General features: G+C 54.2%; 1 protein-coding gene across 10 annotated transcripts in view; it reads left to right on the plus strand.

The window, feature by feature from the left end:
• Window positions 1-22,109, plus strand: part of Trak1 (trafficking kinesin protein 1) — an 86,672-nt gene that overhangs the window by 27,086 nt on the left and 37,477 nt on the right. For 3 of the 10 annotated variants that reach the window (XM_055601765.1, XM_055601766.1, XM_055601767.1), the window contains exon 3: window positions 21,559-21,635. In XM_055601765.1, the coding sequence (XP_055457740.1) occupies window positions 21,585-21,635 (51 nt within the window). In that variant the 5' untranslated portion in view covers window positions 21,559-21,584. Of the gene's footprint in view, window positions 1-5,381; window positions 5,690-6,702; window positions 6,855-7,425; window positions 7,506-10,903; window positions 11,078-21,558; window positions 21,636-22,109 lie in introns of those variants that run through there. The other 7 variants (XM_055601759.1, XM_055601764.1, XM_055601758.1 and 4 more) reach the window with 5 other exon arrangements.

The following is a 22,109-nucleotide window of genomic DNA, read 5'->3' on the forward strand; positions in this document are numbered from 1 at the left end:
TTCTTTCTTTCTTTCTTTCTTTCTTTCTTTCTTTCTTTCTTTCTTTCCTCCCTCCCTCCCTCCCTCCTTCCTTTTCTTTTTCTTTTTCTTTTCTTTTTTTTTTTTTTTTTATAGGGTTTCTCTGTGTGGCCCTTGCTGTCTGGCCTTGAGCTCATAGAGCTCCGCCTGCCTCTGCCTCCCTGAGTGCCACCATGCCCGGCTCTTAACTGTGACTGTTAACACGTTGGCCCCCAGAATTCACCCCATGTAGGGCATTCTGCTCTGTGAAGCCTTCTGGGTACCCCATCCTCTCGCTGCTCATCGTCTGGGTGTGGTTTACGCCCACAGTGCCAGCTTTTCTGATCTCGGTACTGTGCACTTGCCCAGCCGGCGGGTGTGTTCATGGCCGCCTGAATGGCGCCCGGTGAGTGATGCTGGCAGAAGTTTGGTGGCAGGAGAGGAGCGGTGAGGCACACCCACCCAGCCTCGGGTGGACTAAAATAGCTCTGCGTTAGTCTCCCGTCCCGCAGGCCTCAGCCGGCGTGTTCCCCGCTTGCCTTTCCTTGGATATCACTGTGGCATCAGAGCCACCTGCTCCTTTTCAGGGTAATTAATGTGCTTCCCTTACAATGTTCAAGTTCTCGCAACGTGGTCCACCTCTTTTAAGCTGGCTTTGTCCATCGTCTTTTACCTGAGACTTTTGGGAGTGGCGTTTGTGTGCTCAGAACCCGGGTTCATAGACCCATCATGATCCTGCCTGCTCGTGGCTGTGGCATCAGCCACCCTGCAGGGAGCCAGGGTGTTCCCTGACCTCAGAGTGGGGACTGGCATGCCCACCCATGCCATAGGGGAGGGGCATCCTTGCCAGGCCTCACCAATGGCAAAGCTGTCACAGTGTGGGAGGTGGCTCGGGGGTTACACAGGGTCTGCTCAGGAGGACCTGAATCAGAGTCCTCAGAACCCAGACACTGCCAGGCGGGAGCGGCCGACCCGCAATCCCAGTCTCAGCAGGTGGAAACCGGGGGTCCCTGGAGCCAGGCTCACCGAGTCGCACACCCTGGTATCAGTGAGAGACCTGTCTGAATACATGTGAGTTGGGGAGTGTCTGGGAAAGACACCTGATGCAGCCTCTGGCCTCCACACGCACTCGCACACGCATGTACACGTACCTGTGTACACCCCTGAACACGCACACATACACATGCGATACGGAAGTCACACTGACCCAGAGTTGGCGGGACACGCCTGTAATCCAAGCCACTTAAGAGGCTGAGGTGGGACAATCACTAGTTTGAGAACAGCCTGGTCTGCACAGTAAGTTCAAGGACAGCCTTGGCAACTTAGTGAGAATATCTCAAAAACAAAAACACGGATGAGCCACAGATGTCACCCACTGGTAGAGCACAGATCCCAGCTTCTACCCTATCATGAACAGAAGTCTCCCTGCCTCCCTCCCTCGCTCCTTCTCTTTTTTTTCAGGACAGGGTGTCTCTGTGGGTCTGGCTGGAGAAGTCTCTTCAATTTCGTGCTTACCTTTATCCTTGTTTCTTTTGTTTTTTTTTTATATTTATTTATTGTTTATACAACATTCTGCTTGCACACCAGATCTTACTATAGATGGTTCTGAGCCACCATGTGTTTGACTGGGAATTGAACTCAGGACCTTCGGAAGAACAGGGAGTGTTCTTAACCTCTGAGCCATCTCCCAAGCCCCCTTGTTTCTTATTATGATGTATACTTTTCTGTTGTTGGCAGTGAGATAGGGTCTCACTGTGTAGCCCAGGCTGGACTAATTTGCAGTGATCCCCCTGCCCTTGGGCTGGGGTTACACGTGTCCTCACTTGCACCTGCTTCAGTTTGTCAGGAGCTAGCTTGAGTGTTTCACCTCGTCGAGAAGTCCTCTCTCTTTCCAGGTGCACTTGTGCCTATAGCCCGCCCTCGTGCTGGCTGTTCCCTAGGCCACTGATGAGGGAGCAGGCTGCTCGGAACAGCTGCTCTGGGTATGTGCTGGGCATGGGCAGCTGGTGTTTGCCCCCGAGCCCTTGTCCTTGTGTACACAGGGGGCCGCAGATTAACTTGTGGGTCTGAGGGGAGTGTGGCAGAAAGTACCCACCTCCTAAGGGCTGTGATTGACGACGCAGGTGACTGGCAGGTGACAGCGTCTCCTGGGGTTTTTCTGGGGCCTTTCCTCTCCCTGGCTCTGCAGCTTGAGCTGTGCTGAGAGAGAGTTGCGTTGTGACGGCCTTTTGCAGGCCTGGGCCAAGCCAGTGCCATTGTGACAGTTGGTGGGCATTTGGAGCCAGAAACACTGTATGGTTTATATTTTATTTTAGATTCATAGATTTTATTTCCATGAGGGTTTAACAGGTGGGTATGTCTGTGTGCCATGTGTGTGGTGTGCCGGGAGGTCAGGGGACGGTGTTGAGCTCCCTGAAACCGGAGTTGGCTTTGTACTATCACGTGGGCACAGGTCCTCTGCAAGAGCAGTAAGCTCTTACACCCAAGCCATCCCTCAGCCCCTGAGCTGTATTTTTAATCACCCTCACAGAGGCTTGTTTTCTCCTTCAGAGCCTGTCGGTATGCTCTTGGTGTAGATGTTGGCTTTGAAACTGGTCCTTTTGGGAAGCCTTTCCTGTGCTCACTGATGTTCTTGTTTCTCCTGACGTCTGCTCCCCCCCTCCTTCTCACCTCTCCTCCTTCTCTCTGTGTCTCTGTGCTCTCTGTGTGTGTTGGGGTGTGGTGTGTACATACATGTTCACATGTCTATGGGCACATGTGTATAGGTGCACATTTGCATGTGTGTGCATGCATGTGGAGGCCAGAGGGTGACACCGGTTGTCTTCCTTGACCAAGCTGCTCTCATTACTAAATCAGCGTCTTTCACTGAGCCGGGCACTCGAGAGTTTGGCTAGCTGAGACAGCCAGCCTGCTCTCAGGTTCCCTCCCTCACCTTCGGAGCGCTGCCGGCTTCAGCTGGGTGCTGGGGACCCACAGTCTGGTCCCCACATGTCCACAGCGGGAGTTTGCCCCAGGGCCATTCCCCCAGCTCCTCCTTCTAGCTTTAAACACTGAGTGTGTCACTGAGTGTGAGTGCTTGGACTTGGTGTGCACCGTGGTCAGCCGCGCCTGGCCGTTTAGCGGTTTATCCACCCACAGCCCGCCCATCGCCTGCTCTCTGCTGATGCTCTGGCCCACGTGCCGTGTGTGCTTACCAACGGTGCAGCGACCTCATTATAGCCGGGCCCCGGCACTCCAAGTTGCTCATGCTGGGTCGTTTCCTTTTTTAAAAAGGCTGCTCAAAACTAGCATTTCTTGCTGGCTTGCCTTGTCCCGAACCTGTGGCAAACATCTCTCAACCCCAGGTCCGCCCCACCCCTTAGCAGGCTCTGGTGTCACCTCCACTTAGAGGTCACTGGTGTGTCTAGCAAGGTCTGAGACATTGGTCAAGCCTCTGAACCAAACCTCCGCCCCACTCCACGAGCCCAGGCTCTCCTCTGTGAAGAGGTCTGCGCCCACCCACCTGTTAGCTTTCCTTGCATGTGTGATGGGGTGATGGGGCGCAGGTAACGCTGCAGACGGGGCACCGGCTGCGATCGGAAGGACCTGTAGCTTCCTTGGAGATTCCTAAGGGGCTCTAGGGAGCTTCGTTTCCTTCTTTATTCTTCAATTCTTTGTGTGCATGTGTGCGGGTACACAGGTATGCACGCCTGTGAGGTCAACAGTCTCTTGCTCTGCCTTATGTTTTGGGACAGGGTCTCTCTTCGAACCTGGAACTTGCCATTTCAGACAGACTAGCTATTGAGTGAACACCCAGAGATCCCTGGGTCTCCACCCACCAAGGGCTTGCAGGGCTAGTTCCAGCTTCAAACCAAACCAAACCAAAAGACCCCCAAACCTTAGGGCAGCGGATCTGCCCTCGCCCCTCATGCCTGTGCGCAAACACTTCTCACTGAGTCCTCTGTTCCCGGCCTCCAGTCCTCTGCTGCACCCCTCTGTTGAGTCTCAGCGTCCCCGGCTGATGGAATGGGGTGAATGTGCTGACTTCTGGGGAGCGTGCTAGCGATTCGTTTCATTATGAAGCCTGTCGCCATCTTTGGTGGGAAGTTTTTTTTTATTTGGGGAGGGGGCCACATGTGCAGTGTTGCGTTCAGCCAGGAACCGGAGATGCTGGGTGCTCATCCGTGCGGCTGGAACCAAGCGTGTGTCAAGAACAGGCCAGAGCATAGGCCATGCCCATCTCCCATTGTTGTACTTACTGCGCACCCGTGTGAGTTTATGTAGATCTCGAGTGCACTACCCGTGATGACCAGAAGGAGGGCATTACACAGATCCCCTTGAACTTGAGGTACAGGTGTTGTGAGCTGCCTGTGTGGGGGCTGGGAACCAAAGCCAGGCCTCCTGTAAGAGCAGCAAGCCCTCCTAACTACGGAGCTAGCTAGACAGCCTCTCGAGGGCATTTTTTTTAAACCATGACCAATAAAATGTATTAAACATTCACATATAGTCTCAGATTCTGTCATAGTTGAGTGTTAAACATTTTCAATTCAGGCTTTCCATGCAAAAGTATTTGTTATTGTGTGTTGTGTGGAAAGAAGTGAAGACTTTTTTTGTGGTCAAGTTGGACCAGAGGATGAGTGAGCTACTGGCACCTGGTGGGTCAAGGTCAGGGTGCTGCAGAATGCTCTGGAATGCCAAGGACAGCCTTCCACAAAGAACTCTTTAGCTCTTCGTGTGGAGAAAATGTGCTTCTGGGGTGCACATAGGAAGTCTAAAAGATCTGCCCATTGTCCAGTGTTTCAGCTTGATAATGAAACACTGTAAGCGTGTCTTCATTTTCTGGGTCTTGCAAGTCTTTGAGTGCTGACTGTAAGTTTTAAAATTGAGACAACAATTAGGAAGGGCCATTTAAATGTTTTAAATTAAGGAAAGAAAACAACAAAAACCAACAACAGTCCTTTGCAAATGTTGAAAGGTAGCCATTTTCAGATACATGGGGAAAAAGAAAACTTTCTGAAGTGACCCAGGCTTAGGCCCAGGAACCAGGCCTCCCACCTGAAAGGAGGCGGGGTGGGAGCGGCTCTAAGCCACGCCCACGCCCCTCCCTCTCCTTGCAGAGAGTAAGCCACGCCCACATACTTATTTCTAGCTGCATGGCACCTCTGCTCCCAGCATCCTTGGGAGACATTTCCTTCATTTCTGTATCATTTTTCAGAGCTGGTCAGTTTCCATGGCAACGGTTAGATTGAAAGCTGAGCAGCGAGCAGGGGGCGAGGCTTGAGGGCGCCTGCGGGTGGTGTGTGTCCCTGACGTCACCCCTGGCCCGTCTGGATAGGATGTTTCCAGCCACGCCCTTTCGGAGCTGCTGTCCAGTGAGCTTTGGGCTTGCGGGGTCTCTCCGCGGTTCCGCCGACAGCCTCCCCTTCCTCTGCCTCCACGCCCCCACCCCCACCCCGAGAGCCTCCCTTTCCTCTGCCCCCTCGCCCATCCTGGCTCCAGACTGTCATTAAGAATGCACAGCCAAATTCTGCAGTGTGAAGGGATGCTGTTCTGCCGGGTGTTGTGGAAGGGCCGGGAGGCATGGCAGCGTTTGACTTGACAATTCATGGCGCCGTGAGGTCTGTGCCTTCCACTGCGAGAACACTGACTATGCAGAAATTCACTGACACGGATTACTACGAGCTGGACTGGTATTATGAAGAATGCTCGGACGGTAACTAAGGCCCCTTGGGGAGCGCGGGGCTGAACAGTGTATCTCGGGTTGTGGGGGTGCTGAGTCCTCCCTGGGGAGATGGGAGCCCGGGAGCTGGCATCACCAGAAGGCACGGCAAGCGTGACAGAGGGGATGGCAGGTGGGCAGGGCTCTTGACAGGGCGGCTCATGCCATGCACAGCCATTTGCTTAGAACAAGAGGTAGATGGTTGGCTGTACTGGATTCTGGGCTTGTAAGCATGGGACTTGTGTAGGTTTGAATCTGCGTGTGTCTGTGTGTTCGTGCATGTTGAAAGTGTATGCCTGTGCTCTGCTCTGGCGGCAGGCTCAGGACACTAAGGCCGGAAGCATGCCTCCGGGAGGTCAGCAGTAGGCAGGCCTAGAAGAACCTGCCCTTTCCTGAGCTCAGGCCTGGGCTCGGGGTGTGGGGAGGTGGGGGAGCAGAAACAGCCTCCCCAGCGGCGGGTGGTTCAAACGCGCTTTGCTGGCTGCGTTCAGCACAGATGGGGCCCAGGAGACAGAGAAAACCCAGCCTTCGGGGACCATGAAGGCTTGTGTGGAGGGCGTGGCCCACTGGAGGAGGCTGCTGGGTGGCAGAAGTGTGCAGCTGGACAGGCGTCAGCAGGCTTCAAGTACGGGAAGGACGGTGTGGAGCCGTGTCCTGGTAGGGATTGCCAAGGAGGGGTTTCGTTGGGAGGCGATACTGTGGATTGTAGGTCTTGTGCTGTCTTCAGTTGCCCTTACAAATGACCCTTAGGTCACAAGCCTTTTCCAAAAAGGGAGACAGTTGTGTACTTTGGGAGTGTGCTCTTCAGCGGTGTATTCCTGAGTTCCCCCTCAAGCCCATTAATAGGTGAGGCAAGTGCTTATTAATTGACTCAGAAGTTTCTGATTGCTCCAGGTCTGACTATGTTTGAAGAGCCCGTGACGTAACAGGCCGGGAAACTGGCCTAGTTAGGGAGCTGAAATGCTGTGTGTGACTGTCTCCTGTCTCCAGACACCTGGCTGTGGGCTGCGGCAGGGCGGCCGAGAGGCTGTCTTGGGACGTGCTGGTAAAGGCACAGAGAAACTGCCCTGCCCGTGCAGTCCGTGGAGTTGCCGTGTGTGTCCGTGTGCTCTCCTGGGTACTGAGGACAGTGGGGTGTGCCTGCAGCCTTGAGGGAAGGGTGAGTGCATTCTTTTCCTTCCTGTCAAGTTCCCATCCTGCTACCATGCTGTCCGAGGCAGTATGGGGCTCTGCTGTTTCGGAAGCCACTGTTGTGTCGTTGGTGGCTGGTAGGTCATCAAATGCCCCGTAATGCCTAACACAGATGGTCGTTTCATACCCCTGGCCCATTGGTGCAGAGAGCTTTGGCTCCAGTGGGTAAGTGGGGTGTGGCCCAAGCCATCCTGGAAGTTGGGGGGAAGCCTTAGTGTCTGGCTGTGGTGGCCTCTTCTCAGTGAAGCCAGTGGCTCTGTGCCCATCTGGAGAGGCCCAGGAGACCTGTTCTCATCTGCTCTCCACCGGGATTTTCTTACTTCAGGCTGTCAGGGGAGTCCTTTGGCTCTAGGCTTCCTGATATCCTGATACGGTCCTTTCCAAGAGCAAGGGAAATAGAAGAGGGGGTGGCTTATCGCCCAGAACTGATTGCCAGCTGATTGCGGTTGCCACCTGAGTATGTGGAGACAAAGGTCTTTCTACCTTTGACCCTGCCGTCAGGTGGAGGAGAGAGACTGTTGGGACTGGGCCGGCTCTAAATCCTGTCTAAAGACAGAGAAGCAGGATGAAAGGCTCTGGGGCCTGGGGATCACCTGCTTAGGTGCCGCAGAGGCTGGCTGTGAGTTCATACTTCTCTTTCTTCTTCCTGTGAATATATGGGCATGTGCCACAGTGCCCTTGTGGTGCTCAGAGGGCACTTTTATGGCGCTGGCTCTATCCTTCGCCATGGTACAGCTCCTGGGGGTTGAATTCAGGTTGCCAGGCCTGCACAGTGAGCCTTGTCTCCTGGCCCGTCTCTGACTAGTTGAGTTCTTTCTGGCTTGAGGCAGCTCAGGCTGGGTGTGTGGATCTCTCAAGCAGCAAATCATTAGACACTCGCTTTATCTGCCCTTATCAGCTGACCTTAGAGTCAATACCGGGGGAAGCTTAAAGGAACATTCCATGGAAATAGCAAAAGGTGAGTCAAACATTTTGAAAAAGATACGAAGTCATCGTTTATGCCAGAGGTCCTGACTCACGCCTGATGGACGGCGTTGCGCTGCAGACGGAACATACAACTAGGGCAGCGAGGACCCCTCTCTGCAGCTTGGAATTAGGAGCCATCTGTGTCCCCTCCTGATCTCTGAGGGTCAGGAGAGCCTCTCCTGGGGCCCATTTTCTGTGCATTGCCCACCTCAGCTTCAGATGTGCTGTCTGTGCTCACGAGTGCAGAGTGAGACTTTTAGAGTGTGAGGAGGGCCTCAGGGCGGGAGCTAATCGTAAGAGGAACTGTCGGAGGGTTGTTGTCCAGTGCCTTAGAGTTATTTGCTGTCACCCCTCAGCCCGGTACACAGCATGGTCAGCCTTTGCAGAATCCACCCTAATGTACTCAGAATTCACAGTCTAAACTCTGAGCCAAATGGCGTTACTTACGTATGTTGGGTAAAGTTTTGTTAGCTTTTTTTTTTTTTTTTTTTTTTTTGAGGCAGATTCTTTTGTAGCCCAGGCTGGCCTTAAACTTGTTGCATACTCAAGAGAAACCTCGAACTTCTGGTCCTCGTGCCTTCACCTCAGAGTGCTAGGACCCAGGTTAAATGGCCTGAGGTCCTTGGGGGCCAACCGTGCTCTGTGGGAATGAGCCACGCCTGGAGAGCAGAGCCTGGCGGATGGCTGGGACAGACCCAGGCCAAGGGAGTCCTGTCAGCTCACCAGCAAGATGTCACTGTGACCACTGAGGGTAACCCCTCGGAGGGGGAGAGGGAAGCATCTCCTCAATGAGAGGGAACGACAGATGTGATGAAGTATTAGCTCTGGGGGAATCTGCACGGAAAATATGTAGGGATTTTGGTTCCTTTTCACACAGCTTTCCTAAGTCCTAGCTCTGCCCAGTGAAATGCGCAGCAGCCACTGTTTAGTCCTGAGGAGGTGCCTGTGCCTTCACGGGCTTTCGGAAGCGGGAGTGAAGGAGCCGTTTTGTCTTGATTTTTAAGTAGGGTCCTGCTTGCACACACCTTAAATAATCCTCCTGCTTCAGCCTGCCAAGTGCTGGGGTTACTGACTGTACCTGGCTTGGGGAAAAGATTTTTAAACTGTGATATCCTAAGTATTTGTTATGTGTGCCTGTGTGTGTGTGTGTGTGTACGCGTCTGTGTGTGTAGGTAGGTAGGTAGATGGGTGACTTGGAGAGCATTAAAAATACCCACAATTTAAACTAAAGTAGAATGGGAGCAACTCAGCGGTCAGAAAAACCACTTGAGCTTTTCTGAAAGTGTGAAATGAGCCATTGTTGTCATTTATCTTCTGGGCACAGTGTCCTACACACCCAGTAGTCAGGAGATCCACTGTGCGTCCTGCTCTGGGTGGGAGAGTCCCCCGCCCCCTACCTCCTTCCCACACGTTGGAGTAACCAGCCAGGTTTCTCGTCTGGAAAAGCCCTGATACCCTTGCTGATAATGCTTGCTGAGATTGTACTATGTTTTTCACTGAGTGTGTGTGTCTGAGATACAGTCTTGCTGTGTATCCCAGGCTGGCCTTGACCTAACAGCGATCCTCCTGCTTCAGCCTCCTAGGTGTTGGGAATCCAGGTGTGTGCCGCCACACCTGACTCCTGGTTGTTTTTTGTTTTTTTAAGATTTTTTTATTATCCATATGGGCATTCTGTCATGTGTGACAGAAGAGGGCTTCAGATCCCATTAGAGATGGTTGTGGGCCGCCATGTGGGTGCTGGGAGCTGAACTTAGCCAGTGCTCTTAGCCACTAGGCCGCCCCTCCAGTGCCCTCCTGGAATGTTTTTAAAAGCCTTGTAATGTGTTTAAAGCTTGTATACCTAATTCTTCAAAAGGTTTGAAGTTCTAATTCTGAAACCTGCCTGTTGTTTTCTGGGCTGTCATTCCCAAACAACCCAGCTTTAATGTGTTACAGTGGAGCAATCATTTTGAAGTTCTAAAAATGTACCCGAAGTACAACCTGGAATTTCCAAGAGAAGTCTTTGTCCTCGCGTGGCATCCTGCCTGGGCAGGATTTTATAGCAGCCTTCCTGGAGGCAGCCGAGCTGGGTGGCAGCTTCCTCAGCTACCTGATGCCAGTCCCCACACTCAGGCTGAATGGAACCCAGCCCGTGTTGCTCTCACTGCCCGGCACTCCTGGTGCGGTCACTGGGCAGAGGGCAGAGTCGTGGAGGGGGTCCGTCGGTGTAGATGTGAGGAGTGGGGGTCCTGTCACAGTGCAGCCGGGAGATGGCTGGAGCCTGGGGACTGCAGAAGGGCTGCTGCTGGGCTGGGGCCGTCACAGGGAACGTGATGGGATTGACTGTGACAGGCAAGACCAAGCAACGTACAGCAACACTCTCAAGGTGCTCCTCAAACCGAGTTCTTCCTTGAGGCACCACTGCGAGCTACAAGGCTTTTGCTTGTTCCTCGTCCTGTTCTAGCAGTGAGAGGAGTCTTCCTGGATTTGTGGGCACAGCTTGAGGGGGTTTACAAGACATGGGGTAGTGAGGAAAATCCGTGCCTCCTGTAATGGCAAAGAGGGGCTGGGTGGTTACGTTTAGCTTGGCGGTGTTCCTGCACACCCCTGGTCCCACAGTTCCTGGCCAGGCTCGCTCGCCTCCAATTCCTGAGCACACCCACAGGAAGTCTCAGGCTCAGAGGCGTGAGCAAGGCTTCCTCAGCGCCAGCCCGCGCCTTCGTACAGGTGTACCTGCCTGAGGCGTGGCTGCTGTTTTCTTTTGCAGTTGCTATGAAACTTTCAGGAAGCAACCATTCCTGCTCTTCTGGAGGGGGAGAAAGGCCAGGAGGGTGCCTTGCAGCACCTGCTCTTCTGCCTGGCTCCCCTCTGTCCAGGTGGCGCTCGCTGCCCGCTGGGCCCCGCCTCCAGGGTTCTGTGAGCCACCCTGTCCTTCCTGAATGAGTGATGCTGGCCCGCTGGCCCTGTGCACGCCCGTCCACGCCTGCTGAGCCAGGGCATGCCTGTGACCCTGGCTGGAGCCCAGCATATGTGCCTGGGGCCCCGGCCCCAGCGGCTGCTCTGGGCAGGTGGCCGAAGGCTCTCCCAAGGACAGTCCCTTAGGACAATGTTTCAAGTTCGGGGTGACTTCAGCAATGTCCCTGAGAGATGTGGGAGGGGAAGAGGAATGTTTTGAATGCGATTGCCGGGACGAAGAGAAGGCAGCCACCCTTGAGCAAGATGACGTCCTGGACATCTTGGAGGATGGTAAGTTCTTCACCTTACTCTTGGTAGTGTCTACAGGCCAGATTCCTCACGCATGATACCATGTGCTTTTACCCCTTAACTAGGTTCCTACGTAAAGGAACAGGTGTGCAGATGGCCTGATGCTGAAGTGGCGCCCCTGCCAGGGAAAGCAGCACCCTGGGCTGAGACAGCTTGGCATCCCGGCTTACCCGGCCTCCCCACAAACCACGGGGCTTTGCCCCTAGGATCTGCGTGGTTCTGTACCCCGCCTCTGTGGCTTACCCGTGTGTTTGGTTTTGAAATCCCTGCAGGCTCACAGGGTCTGGGTCCCTGTTGACTTTGTGCTGTCTGAGTGAGTACTCAGGACTTAAGAGTTTCAGTCGTAGGTACGTGATCCTTAGTAAGTCGATGGCTGAAGAGGACAGGTCACCCTTAAATACGTTTTCTACCAAGCAGGGGAGTAGTAAACTTTAATCGCTCATTTGGAATGTGGATTTTATTTTCTTCTTGGGAGACAGGGTCTTGCTTAGGTAGCCCAGGCTATCCTAGGCTTGTTCGTCATCCTGCTTCAGGTTCTTCAGTGCTGGGGTGACAGGAGTGTGCTGTCCCGCCCAGAAGGGATTTTTTTTAAACTTAGAAGTACTTCAGAGATATCTGTCATGGCCGCCTGGACCAGGAGGGCTCTGCCTGAGCCTTCTTGGATGGGGAAGACAGACTCAGTGCAGTGTCCCCAAACACTGATGCAAGCTAACTCACACGTAAGCCTAAGGAGAGTCGCTTTGGAAGAGAAGCAGGTTGCTAAGCAGCGGCTGCCCCGTTGTCCTCGGCGTCAAGAGTGGCAGCTGTCAGAATGCCTTGGAAGGCTCTGCTCTCACGTCTCAGGCAGAGCCTCTCTAACAGCGAACATTCGCACCTTTTGAAGTTACGTCTCGACAGTGCGTTCACTGTGTCGCCCGAGAGCTGACGTTCCTGGCTGGGGAGAAGGGCGATGGGGCAGGACGGACTGAGGGCTCTGCTCTGAGGCCAGGAGCTTGTCTGGTTTCTCATTAGGCTTCCAGACAGTGTGTGGGGGAGGAGTGACAGGTGGCAGGGATGGTGGGGTGGGAGGTGACAGCTGGGGTCTAGATTCTGATGAGTGTGTAGTTGTTGGGTCCCTGGGAAGTTTTTTGAGGCAGGGTGTCACTGTGTAGCCCTGACCTCAGCTATTCAGTGTTCACAGAGGCTTGGTGTGTAGTGTGATGTGCAGGAGACATTCGTTGATTAAGTCATGGCAAGGAAGAACCTTTAGTATTAGCCTGGGGTGAGGGTCTGTGTTCACAGCGGAGGGACCCTGACGAGTGACACAGCTCCTGCCCTTTCCTTCTTTCTAAGTCTCAGTAACAAAGCAGAGTCTGATTCCCCCAGATCTTCCCCGGGACACCAGTGAGTGAGCTGAGAGCATAAGAGGGATATTGCCAAGAGCACAGGTGATGGATGACCCCAGGGCAGCCTCAGAAGACAGAAGGAGCCCCACCCCCTGTTCTCCCCAGCCAGCATGCCCCAGCCTCTCCCAAGACCCCCAGGCTACATGCAGTTGGACAGACTTGCTTAGCACTGGCTAGAAGGAGGCTGGACACTCAGGCAAGGACCCTGTCCCTCCTGTGAGGGAGCCCTGGCAGTCAGCAAGCCCATTGTGGTGATGTCTTGCAAACAGGCACTTCTGAGCTCCTGCAGATGGAGTCTGTCTGTCTGTCTGGGAGGACAGTGCTGTACCTTCGACCCCAGCGAGGCCGAGCCAGCACGGCCCTCACCCTCTTTCCCAAGTGGTTCCAGGCCCCTCCAGCCCCTTCCCTCACATTTCTGTGTCTCCTGACCTCCTGTAGAGGCTTGCTGCTCTCTGTGCTCTTACAGTCCTCCCGGCGGGAAGCGGCACAGGAACATCGTAGCTCTGGCTGCTGTGAAGCCGCGGCAAACATACTGGTACCCAGTGCTGTGTCACGTGCTCAGAGCACTTCTGCTTGCTCTACCAACACCCCACTGCCCACCCCATCCTCTCCCATCAGGCAGGGCTGAACAGTGTGCGGGAAGTGTTCATACGCCCTCTGTGTCTGAGAGTCAAATGCTGGCATGAGGAAGGAAAGCAGAGGCTGTGACATATTGCCTGGCAGGTCCCGTGGCTTTCTCAAGGAAATGCCTGAGGAACCCTGGCACATTCGCGTCTCCCTGCCTGGCTGCTTCTCCTGGCTTGTCCCCTGTTGCAAAAATGAGTTGTGAAAGTTTAGGCAGGTGTCTTCTGGGGTTGCTCAGAAGTCAGGATTTACAAAGAACACCCGGAATGGGCTAAAGTGTTTTGAGAAACCAGATGAGCATGTCGCTGTCCAAAGATCCTCTGAAGAGATGCTGGTCCCTTCTTACGGGAGTAGACTCTGCGCCTCAGGAAGCTGGAGAAGGAGAAGAAGGAGGCTGATGGTGTGTCAGGCCACCAGGGAGACTGGCTCTCAGTGATGGTGGGTGAGACCACACCTTGACCCTGGACGCTTTGCTAAAGCGTGCCTCTTGCCCCCTGTTTAAATCCCAACCTTGAATGCTGGAGATGGATTCGGAGGTCACTGGACACTTTTATCTTTCTCCCCCCTCAGTGGCCACATTGAATATGGCTCCTTGTTCCTTTCTCTGCTTTTGCTGTCCCTTGTTTGCTTCACTGACCTATGGAGGACATGCAGCTGAACTTGGCATCAGGCTGTGAGGGTTCAGGCTCTGACGCGAACAGGTTCGAGGTTCCTGAGGCCATAGCGAGCATATCCTGCTATCCTCAGAGTGCTGAGTCAGAGAGCATGCGGTATCCGTCGCCTGCATGAAGGTTTCGGTCGTGAGCCTTCGCCTGAAGTTAGAATCTGGACAAACAGACTTGGGAGGACACAGCAGCCATTCCTGGAACCCAGAGCCCAGTAGAGCAGCTTGAGGCAGCTGCCATGATGGCGTCCAGGCTGGTATCTGCTGGCTAGCCAGTCTCCCGCTGGTCGCTAGTGAGGCTCGGGAGGCAGTATAAATTGAGCACTTTCTTCTAGTTCAAAGGTACCCCTGGGCCGTGCGCAGCGGCAGGGTGTGTCTCAGCCCCATGGAGAATGGCTGGGTCCATGTGCAGAGCCGAGAAGCCTTGGGTCCTGCTGGGATGCAGCATGTGTGAGCAGGGGGCTTCAGTGTAGACGAGTGAGAAGCAAAGTAACCCTGGCTTGTGAGAACCATGGTGGGCACCGGCGTCACCCCAGGCTGCCTTGCACAGGGTCGTGTGAACCGTGGTCTTTGTGGGTCCTCTTGCAGATCACCCACTTCCTTATTTCGGGTCCCTCTGAGCTCCTCAGTAGCATCCTCGCCTGGCACTGCTGGCTGCCAGCCACTCTGTGCTAATGTATGTGTGTCTTGCCCTTTCAGCCAGGACAAGAATTCCCTGAGGGGCCATATCTGTGCTTAAAGGACAGTGGTCTCTGGCAGTGTGTGCGGAAAACACATCAACCCCACCCCTCATGACAGCTTAAAGACGCTGGGTGGGCTTGTCCTCTGGAATGCTGTCAGCCACGGAGGAGGGGCCATGCACGCATTCCTGGCCGAGTGCCAGGCCCCGCAGTACATACCCAGGAATGAGCACTTTGATTGTCTCCTCATTAAGAGTCTCAGGGGTAAGTGGCCACCGAAGGTCAACACCATGAGTTCCAGTCTGGGGTGAGGTCTGTGTTTGCTGTGTTAAGTCCATAGCTACGCCTCACCTGTCCTTGAACTAGAAACTTGGCTTCACTCTCTGATTTGTTATATGGGGCTCATGTTTGCATTGTAGGTTTGTACTGGTTATACGTGGAATAGTGTTCATAAAAGAGTGTCCATGAAACAGTGTTTATAGCTGATGCATGTTGCCAGTCTCAGTAATGGTCAGCTCTTACCTTTCTTCTCTGCCTTGTTTGTGCATGCCTGTGCGCACACAAACAGGTATGTACATGTATGTACAGGCCAGAAGCTGACATCAAGTGTCTTCATCCACCAGGCTTCAAAATCACTATCTTTTGAGACAGAGTCTCTAACTGAACCTGGGGCACCCTAATTTGCCTGGACTGTGTGTCCAGCAGCGCTCCGCCCCCACCCCACGCCAGCTGGGATTACCCAGCTTTTCACCTGGTTCCTGGGGGCTCAGACCCACGGCAGGCACTTTACTGCGCCATCCCCGAGCAAAGAAAGATGGCTTCAGCAAAGAACACGGCTTCAGAAACCTGAGAGCTGCTCTTGACGGGTCATCTTGGCGTGGGTCAGGGCTTTTGGGATTGCTGGTGTGGTGAACCTGGCTCTGGGCTAGCCTCTGCCCGTGCTGCTATTTTAGGGCTGGTGTGCCTTGGTCTGGAGGCCCGCAGGCCAGAAGCTGCTATGGTGTAGGACGAATGTTCACCGCGTCCTGCTGGCTAAGCTCACAGCTGCTGTGACGCCATCTTGAGAATACATCTTTTCCTCTTCATTCTTTGTTGCCTTTGACTGAATTTGTTGGCAGGAAGCTGCAGGTGAGGGGTCTCAGCTCTATGCTCACTCTGGGGTGGTGACACGGGCGGTCACCCCTCTCTGGAAGACGGGGTATAAATGGACTGTTCTTTTTGAGTTGTTTTCTTCTGGCTATCACCCGTGTCTGGTGCAAGGCGAGGCCACCTGCTGGTTCCCTGTCTGGCAAAACCGTTTGAACCCAGACAAGGCGTAGCCAGGGCTGAGGGAACAGAAGAATGCCTTTCCATTGCTGTGTTGCTACAGGGAAGTGGTAGGCATAAAGTGGGGGGGAGGGGCCCTGGTTTGTATGTATTTGGTTACTGAAAACACTGAGATATGATTTACACGCTATAAAATTCGCCCAGCGTTACTGGGCAGTTTCATGATGTTTATAGGTGCCCTGGATTGCACAACCCTCACTGCAGCTCACACTTAGATTCTTCACCTTTTGCTCCCTGTTCACACTTAGCCTCCGTTCTAGGCAAATGCTAGTGCACTGTATATCTGAAGAGAATCCTAGAACAAAGCGACATTTTGTGGGTTTTTTCTCAAGCACAAGGATTTTGAGGTTACCTGTGTTGCGGCATGCATTCGCTCCACATTCCTTTTCACAGCTAAGCTTTGTTCCGCTGCGTGGACACCGTACTCTTCTTTCCTTCACCGGTTAACGTGTGTTTTCTGCTTTCTGCCTGTAAGGTTTGTTGTTGCCACGAACACTCATGTTCTAGTTTAGGCACAGGTGTGTCTTCACTTCCCCTTGGTAGAGCCTGAGGAAACTGAAAGGCCATGTGACGTCGGGAGCCTAACTTCTTAGAGCCCCCGTTTCCCGGCTTGCAGTCTGTTTGCTTCCTCAGCGCTGTGTCTCCTGTTCGTCTGTTCGCAATAGTCACGCAAGGATGTTCTTGTTGGCGCTTTGCCAGATCTTCCTGGTCCAGCTCACAGACAGGGGTGTGAGAGGAGACACTTACCTAGGGTGTCAGGCGCCGGAGGGATTTCCTTCTTACCGGGCTGTGGAAAGAGCAGAAAATCCCCAGGTGGAGACGTGAGAGAAAGACAGCCTTCCTGGAAGGGAGCAGCAGGTGTGGAGGCAGGGCCTGGGCGTGTTGAATCTAAGGCAGGTAGCCTTACAGGACGCCTGCTGTGTGAGGCCTGGGAACTTGATGCTTGCGGTGACTCAGCCGGGATTTGACAGGAGCCTCCAGGCCCTGCCTCGACCCGCTGCACACTGCAGCATCTACGACGCTTGCTCCTGCGGTTCAAGAGCCAGACTGGAGCTCTCGTCCCCACACCTGTTGCTGGGCAGAGCAGCTAAGCTGCCCGAGGACGGTGGTGCTTGCTTCACACACCAGTTAGCCGCTCTGCCTCCGCGGAGCGAGTCGGGATTCCTAGGATCCATGTCTGCTTAAAGTGCCTATTCACTGTGTCTGCAGCCTAAAAATACGTCCTTACATTTATATTCTTGCATGTGTTTTCGCACGCATGTGTACAGGCCATGAACTGGCTCTCTGCTTCCACTGCGTGTGTCATGGGGATTGAACTCAAGCCATCAGCTGTCTTTACTCATTGAGCCATCTTTGCTGGCTGGCCTGCACTTTGTTTTTTTTCAACAAGGTTTCTCTGTGTAGCTTTGGCTGTTCTGGACTCTCTGTGTAGACCAGGCTGGCCTCAAACTTACAGAGATCCACCTGCCTCTGCCTCTGTGAGTGCCGGGATTAAAGGCGTGCACTGCCAGGCCCAGCTTGAGCTGCACTTTTTATAGTATAAGTTATAAAATATAAAACTTAGTTTTATAGGAAGTGGATCATAAAGTCCTGAGAGTTTCTTTTTTTGGGGGGGGGGGGCTTGCTTTTTCAAGACAGGGTTTTGCTATATAGCCCTGGCTGTCCTGGAACTCCTCCTATAAACAAGGCTGGCCTTGAACTCAGAGATCTGCCTGTCTCTTTCTCCCAAGGGCTAGGACTGAAAGTGTGCACGGCCACCACCCAGCTTCAGAACCTGGCTTTCAGAGCATGCTTTGTTGAAAGCCTGCTTTAATTAAGTGACCTCAGAGTGACAGCAGAGTGCAGCCAGCTCTCCATGAAGGCCTGACGGGCAGCCCTGGGTTGCCCTCGTTGATGGATATTGGCTTCGTGGGCTTTGGGGTATGAGGAACATTTTTGTTTATATGCACACACACACACACACACACACACACACCCCACATATATGTGGATCTGTAAAATACTCATTCGTGTATTCGTGCCAAAACCCCAGGGGGACACAGACGCTGGTGCTCCCGGGAAGCATGTTCTCAGAGCTCGGCTAATGAGTGACAGCAGCTGTGCACTTATTCCTTCAAAATGGATGAAGAGTCTGGTCTCTGAGTTCCAGGCCGGCCGGTCAGGCCATGGTGCCAGGAGCTTGTCCTGCCTGTTAATGTGACCTGTGACATGATGGCACTGGTGCCTCGGGAAGAGCAGGTGGCAGTGATGGAGCTTTGGAGTTCCTGGCTGGCTGCCCCATCCCCCTCGGTGCACCTCCTCTCTGCTCTGGCTGCCCGCACCCCAACTTGCCACTGTCTGCTCTGGCCTTTGCCAGTCAGCGTCACCCCCTCCTCCCACTCCTGCCAGCCTGCGTCTGACCCGCTGACCCACCCACCACTGCTTCCTTCCCCCTTCCTGGGTTTGTGCCTGGGCTCTCAGCCAGGGTCAGCCCTGACTGCCTTCAGGTCCTGCCCCCAGGTGCTTGGGTGTAGAGCTGGGGTCGGTATCTCAGAGTCATTTGGGGCGTGGTTTAATTTGCATCAGTGTTACCCACTGAATTTTGGATCCAAGCAGATCCGAAGCCTAGCCCCTGGTGTCCCTCACTCAGCCAGCACAGGACTGTTCCTTTAAGACCTCCCAAACTGCAGGGCAGCCCGGCCAGCCCGGGAGGGCGTCTCGATCTGCAGGCCTCCTCCTGCTCTGGTAGAGGTGACCATCCCAAGGCCACTGGCTTCACGGGCAGCCCATCCTGCCCCTGACCCGGCAGGGTGGGGCATGGGAAGGAGGCTTGCTCTTGGTGGCTGTGTCTCAGCCAGGAGGAAGAGCCTGCGCTCTGCTTCACCTCCTCCTCAGTCCTTTCTCACAGTCTCCCCATGAAGGAGTTGATTTACTGTCACTGGGAAGGAGCCTTCTGCATGTATGACACAGGCCACTGGGCTTGCTGTGTGCCTCACACCCCTTCCTTTCACACTGGGCCAATCTTTCCCGAGGCACAAACCACACATGGATGCCATTCTGTGGAAACCATCTAGTGGTTTTCTATAGGCCCATGATGAAAGTCTGGATCCTTGGCATTTGGGGATGGAGGAGGGAGGACAGGGGAGATGCGGTCTCATACGTAGCCCTGGCTAGCCTGCTCGCTGGGGTCGCTGGTGCGTGCTTCTATGCCCAGCTAACAATCCCAGCTCCTTGGAGGGGCGGCACTCCTGGACCCTTCCAGCTGTTTGCCTCCGGTGTCTCCCAAGCTGAGCTGTTTCCTGTGTGGTGCGGGAGGCTGGTTCAGGGTGACGGTGTCACTCAGAATCGGCAGCCGTGAGGCAGGCAGAGGCTGACGTGTGTGCCTGGCCATCTGAGGCGGGATGCATTCACTGTCTCTGTGAGCGTGTGGACCTCAGCTTTCTTAGACTAGTTATTGTGGAGATTCGTGGCTGCCCTTACTTTCTCCTTGGACTTGGCTGAGTTCCGTGGTGATTCCGTGAGTGGGAAGTGAGAAGCAGGGCTCTATTCTCTCACCGGTGCTCTAAAGGTAGACTGCGCTTTTCTCGCCCTCCTTACCCTTGCCTCGCCCCCTCATTTTTGGAAGAGGGACCCCATGACCCAGCAATTAAGGCGCCTGCCTGGGTTTCCTGCCCCGCCTTTGTGGAGGCCTCCGAGGTCAAGGTGCTCTCTGCTCTGTTGCACAGGTTCTGGGCACTGCTGACGAGTCTCGGCCCTGGCCTTCCTCTGTCCTCTGTGGTGCCCCGTGTGAGTTCAGGGCCAGCCTGGCAAGGGTCAGCCCTACTGTGAGCCTCCTCCTCTACCTGTGATGTATGTCACATGGGAAAATTGTCATGTGCTGTGGATCTCAAAGTGAAGCAGGCTCTGGAAACCAGGCTGCTCACCCGCTTCAGACCTAAGCAAGCCCTGCCACGCATCCTCCAAGGCCCCGTGTCTGGGGATGGGTTGACCCCAGCTCTGTGACAGGGAGGGAAGAGAAGAACTACAGAGCCCACGGGCAAAGGCATTATGTCATCGCTGACAGCAATGAAGAGGCTAGCCAGTTCCAGGAGACATTACCGTCCTTTATCTGTCATGTGGAAATGCCTATGAGTGGGAATGAGGGCTCAGCCCTGGGAAGATCAGCTGTGGAGAGAGAGCTCAGGCAGGACCCACAGCTGACTACCCCAGCGTCCCCATTGCTCTCTGCTGGACGTTGTGAGCGCCAGTTTGATGATGCCATCTCTGTTGTTCTTTTGCTGTGGCTTGGTGTAACCAAGTTATGGCTCTTGTAGATCATTCTCCGCGCTGTGCCTCTGCGGTGCCCCGGGTGTCCCGCCCTCCGTGTAGAAGTGGTGCCATGCAGGGCTGCTGGGAGCAGCTGACAGGAGAGGAGAGGCTAGAGCTGCCTCCTGAGTCTGCCTGGCTGAGCTGTGCAGGCCCAGCCGGGAGATGCTGTTCAGTGATTTGTGGAACAGCTGAGTAGCCACCCCTCTGAAGCGCTGAGGGTTGCGTGAGCCACACTGCCAGCTGTGGTCGGTACCTGCCCTCAGCGAGCATGCTCAGCAGAGGGTTTCGGAGCACCCCGGATCGCCCTGCCTGCTGATAAATGTGGTCAGCATCTGCAGCACGCCGTGAACCTGCAGCCTTGCTACCTGTTAATGAAGGAAAGGCTTGCTTCGGCCATGGCTATGTCCTAACACTCAGCTCCGGGAGATCCTACCACCTCATAGTAGCCAACTGTATTTTTCCTGAAAAATATTTTAAGTAACTTTCCTTGCTGTGTAGTATTGCTTCAGTTAATTTTTAATCATTTTAAAGCTCAAACAAACTTAAAATCTGTGATCCTATCCAAATGTTGCTATTTCTGTGGTTACTCTGTGTTTTCCTTTCTGTGTACTATTGATATATACACACACACACATTATATATACAGATATGTGTTTGTGTGAGCTGGAATCCACGGACAGCAGATTGGTGTGGGAACCCTCCCTCAGCTCCCTGCCATCCCGGAGCTGGGCAAAGGCAAGGCAAGGGAAAGGCCAGGGAGCCAGGCAATGAGGGCTACCCAGAAGGCGGGAGGGCCTGGCTCCCAGGTCCCAGTGCTTCGGGCTGAAGGCAGGTCGCAGGCTCTGCCCCTGCTAGGAAAGCATTCCAGCAGGCCAGGTGGCCCCGAGCTCACCTCCATGGTCGGCTCTGCTTGCGTGCTGGACTATTTAGAGTTCCAGTGACAGCGCTGTAGCCAGGCTCCCCGTGTGACTCAGTGAGGCCCTGCGTCCCAGGCGCCTCTCAGGACCTGTTGTCGGATGCGGGTCATTAGGATAATAAAATCACGTCTGTGGGCCGTGTTACATAGCATCGTTGTGAAGTTGCGTGTGCATGTGTGTACACGCGTGCACGTGTCGGTGTGTGTGTGCAGCAGCCATGCGGTATTGATTGAGGAGTGGATTTTCAAAGCATAAGCACCCTACGCTGCTGTTATGGAGACTGCATAGCTTTAGAATCTAGGCCAGGTGGGGAGCAGGCGTGTGCCACGCTGAACCTGTTGGCTGTTTAACAATCACGCAGACTCCGCCTTCCGAAAGGGCACCTACTGTGTTCCTGGCGCCGGCTCTGCGGGTCGGGGTGATCCACAGCTCAGCGTCACTGCAGGCGGAGGCGGCGCTGTGGACAGTGAGGGTCGGATCCCTGATGTCGCCCGCTCCGTCTGAGGAGCCGCGTTACATGGGCCGCCCGTGGCCAGCTCTCTGCGGTCAGCAGCCTCACTGCTCTCTCTGTTTCTTGCAGTTCTCTGTGCTGAAAGAGTTGGCCAGATGACTAAGACGTACAATGACATAGACGCAGTCACGAGGCTTCTGGAGGAGGTAAGGTCTGGGGAGGTGGCGCTCATCGGCTGGCTCCCGAGGGCTCCTCCCTCGGTCAGGCCCTTGCATGGTACAGTTTAATGCTTTCATTTTGTTATTTATTTATTTTGGGACAGAATCTCACTATGTAGCTCTGGCTGGCCTGGAACTTGCTTTGTAAGCCAGATTGACCTAGAGCTCACAGAGATCTGCTGCCTCTGCCTCCCCGTGCTAGGATTAAAGGGGTGCACCATCAAGCCCAGTATCTCTGTCCGTTAGCCAGCAACAGTGGGCCTCGGCCTTTGCAGCTGTTGGTTTTGTGCACGTGTATTAGATTTGTTGTTGTTGTTTGGAAAGAAAGTCTCGTGAAGCCACGGCTGGCCTCCGATCTGCTGGGGAGCTGAGGCTGGCCTTGAATTTTGATGCCCTGACCTCTCCCCCGAAGTGTGGAGGTGACAGAGGTGTCCAGCGTGCCCAGCTGATGCTTCAGGTTGG

This window comes from Psammomys obesus, unplaced genomic scaffold, assembly GCF_907164565.1.
Source record: "Psammomys obesus unplaced genomic scaffold, mPsaObe1.curated_primary_1811, whole genome shotgun sequence".
NCBI lineage: Eukaryota > Metazoa > Chordata > Mammalia > Rodentia > Muridae > Psammomys > Psammomys obesus.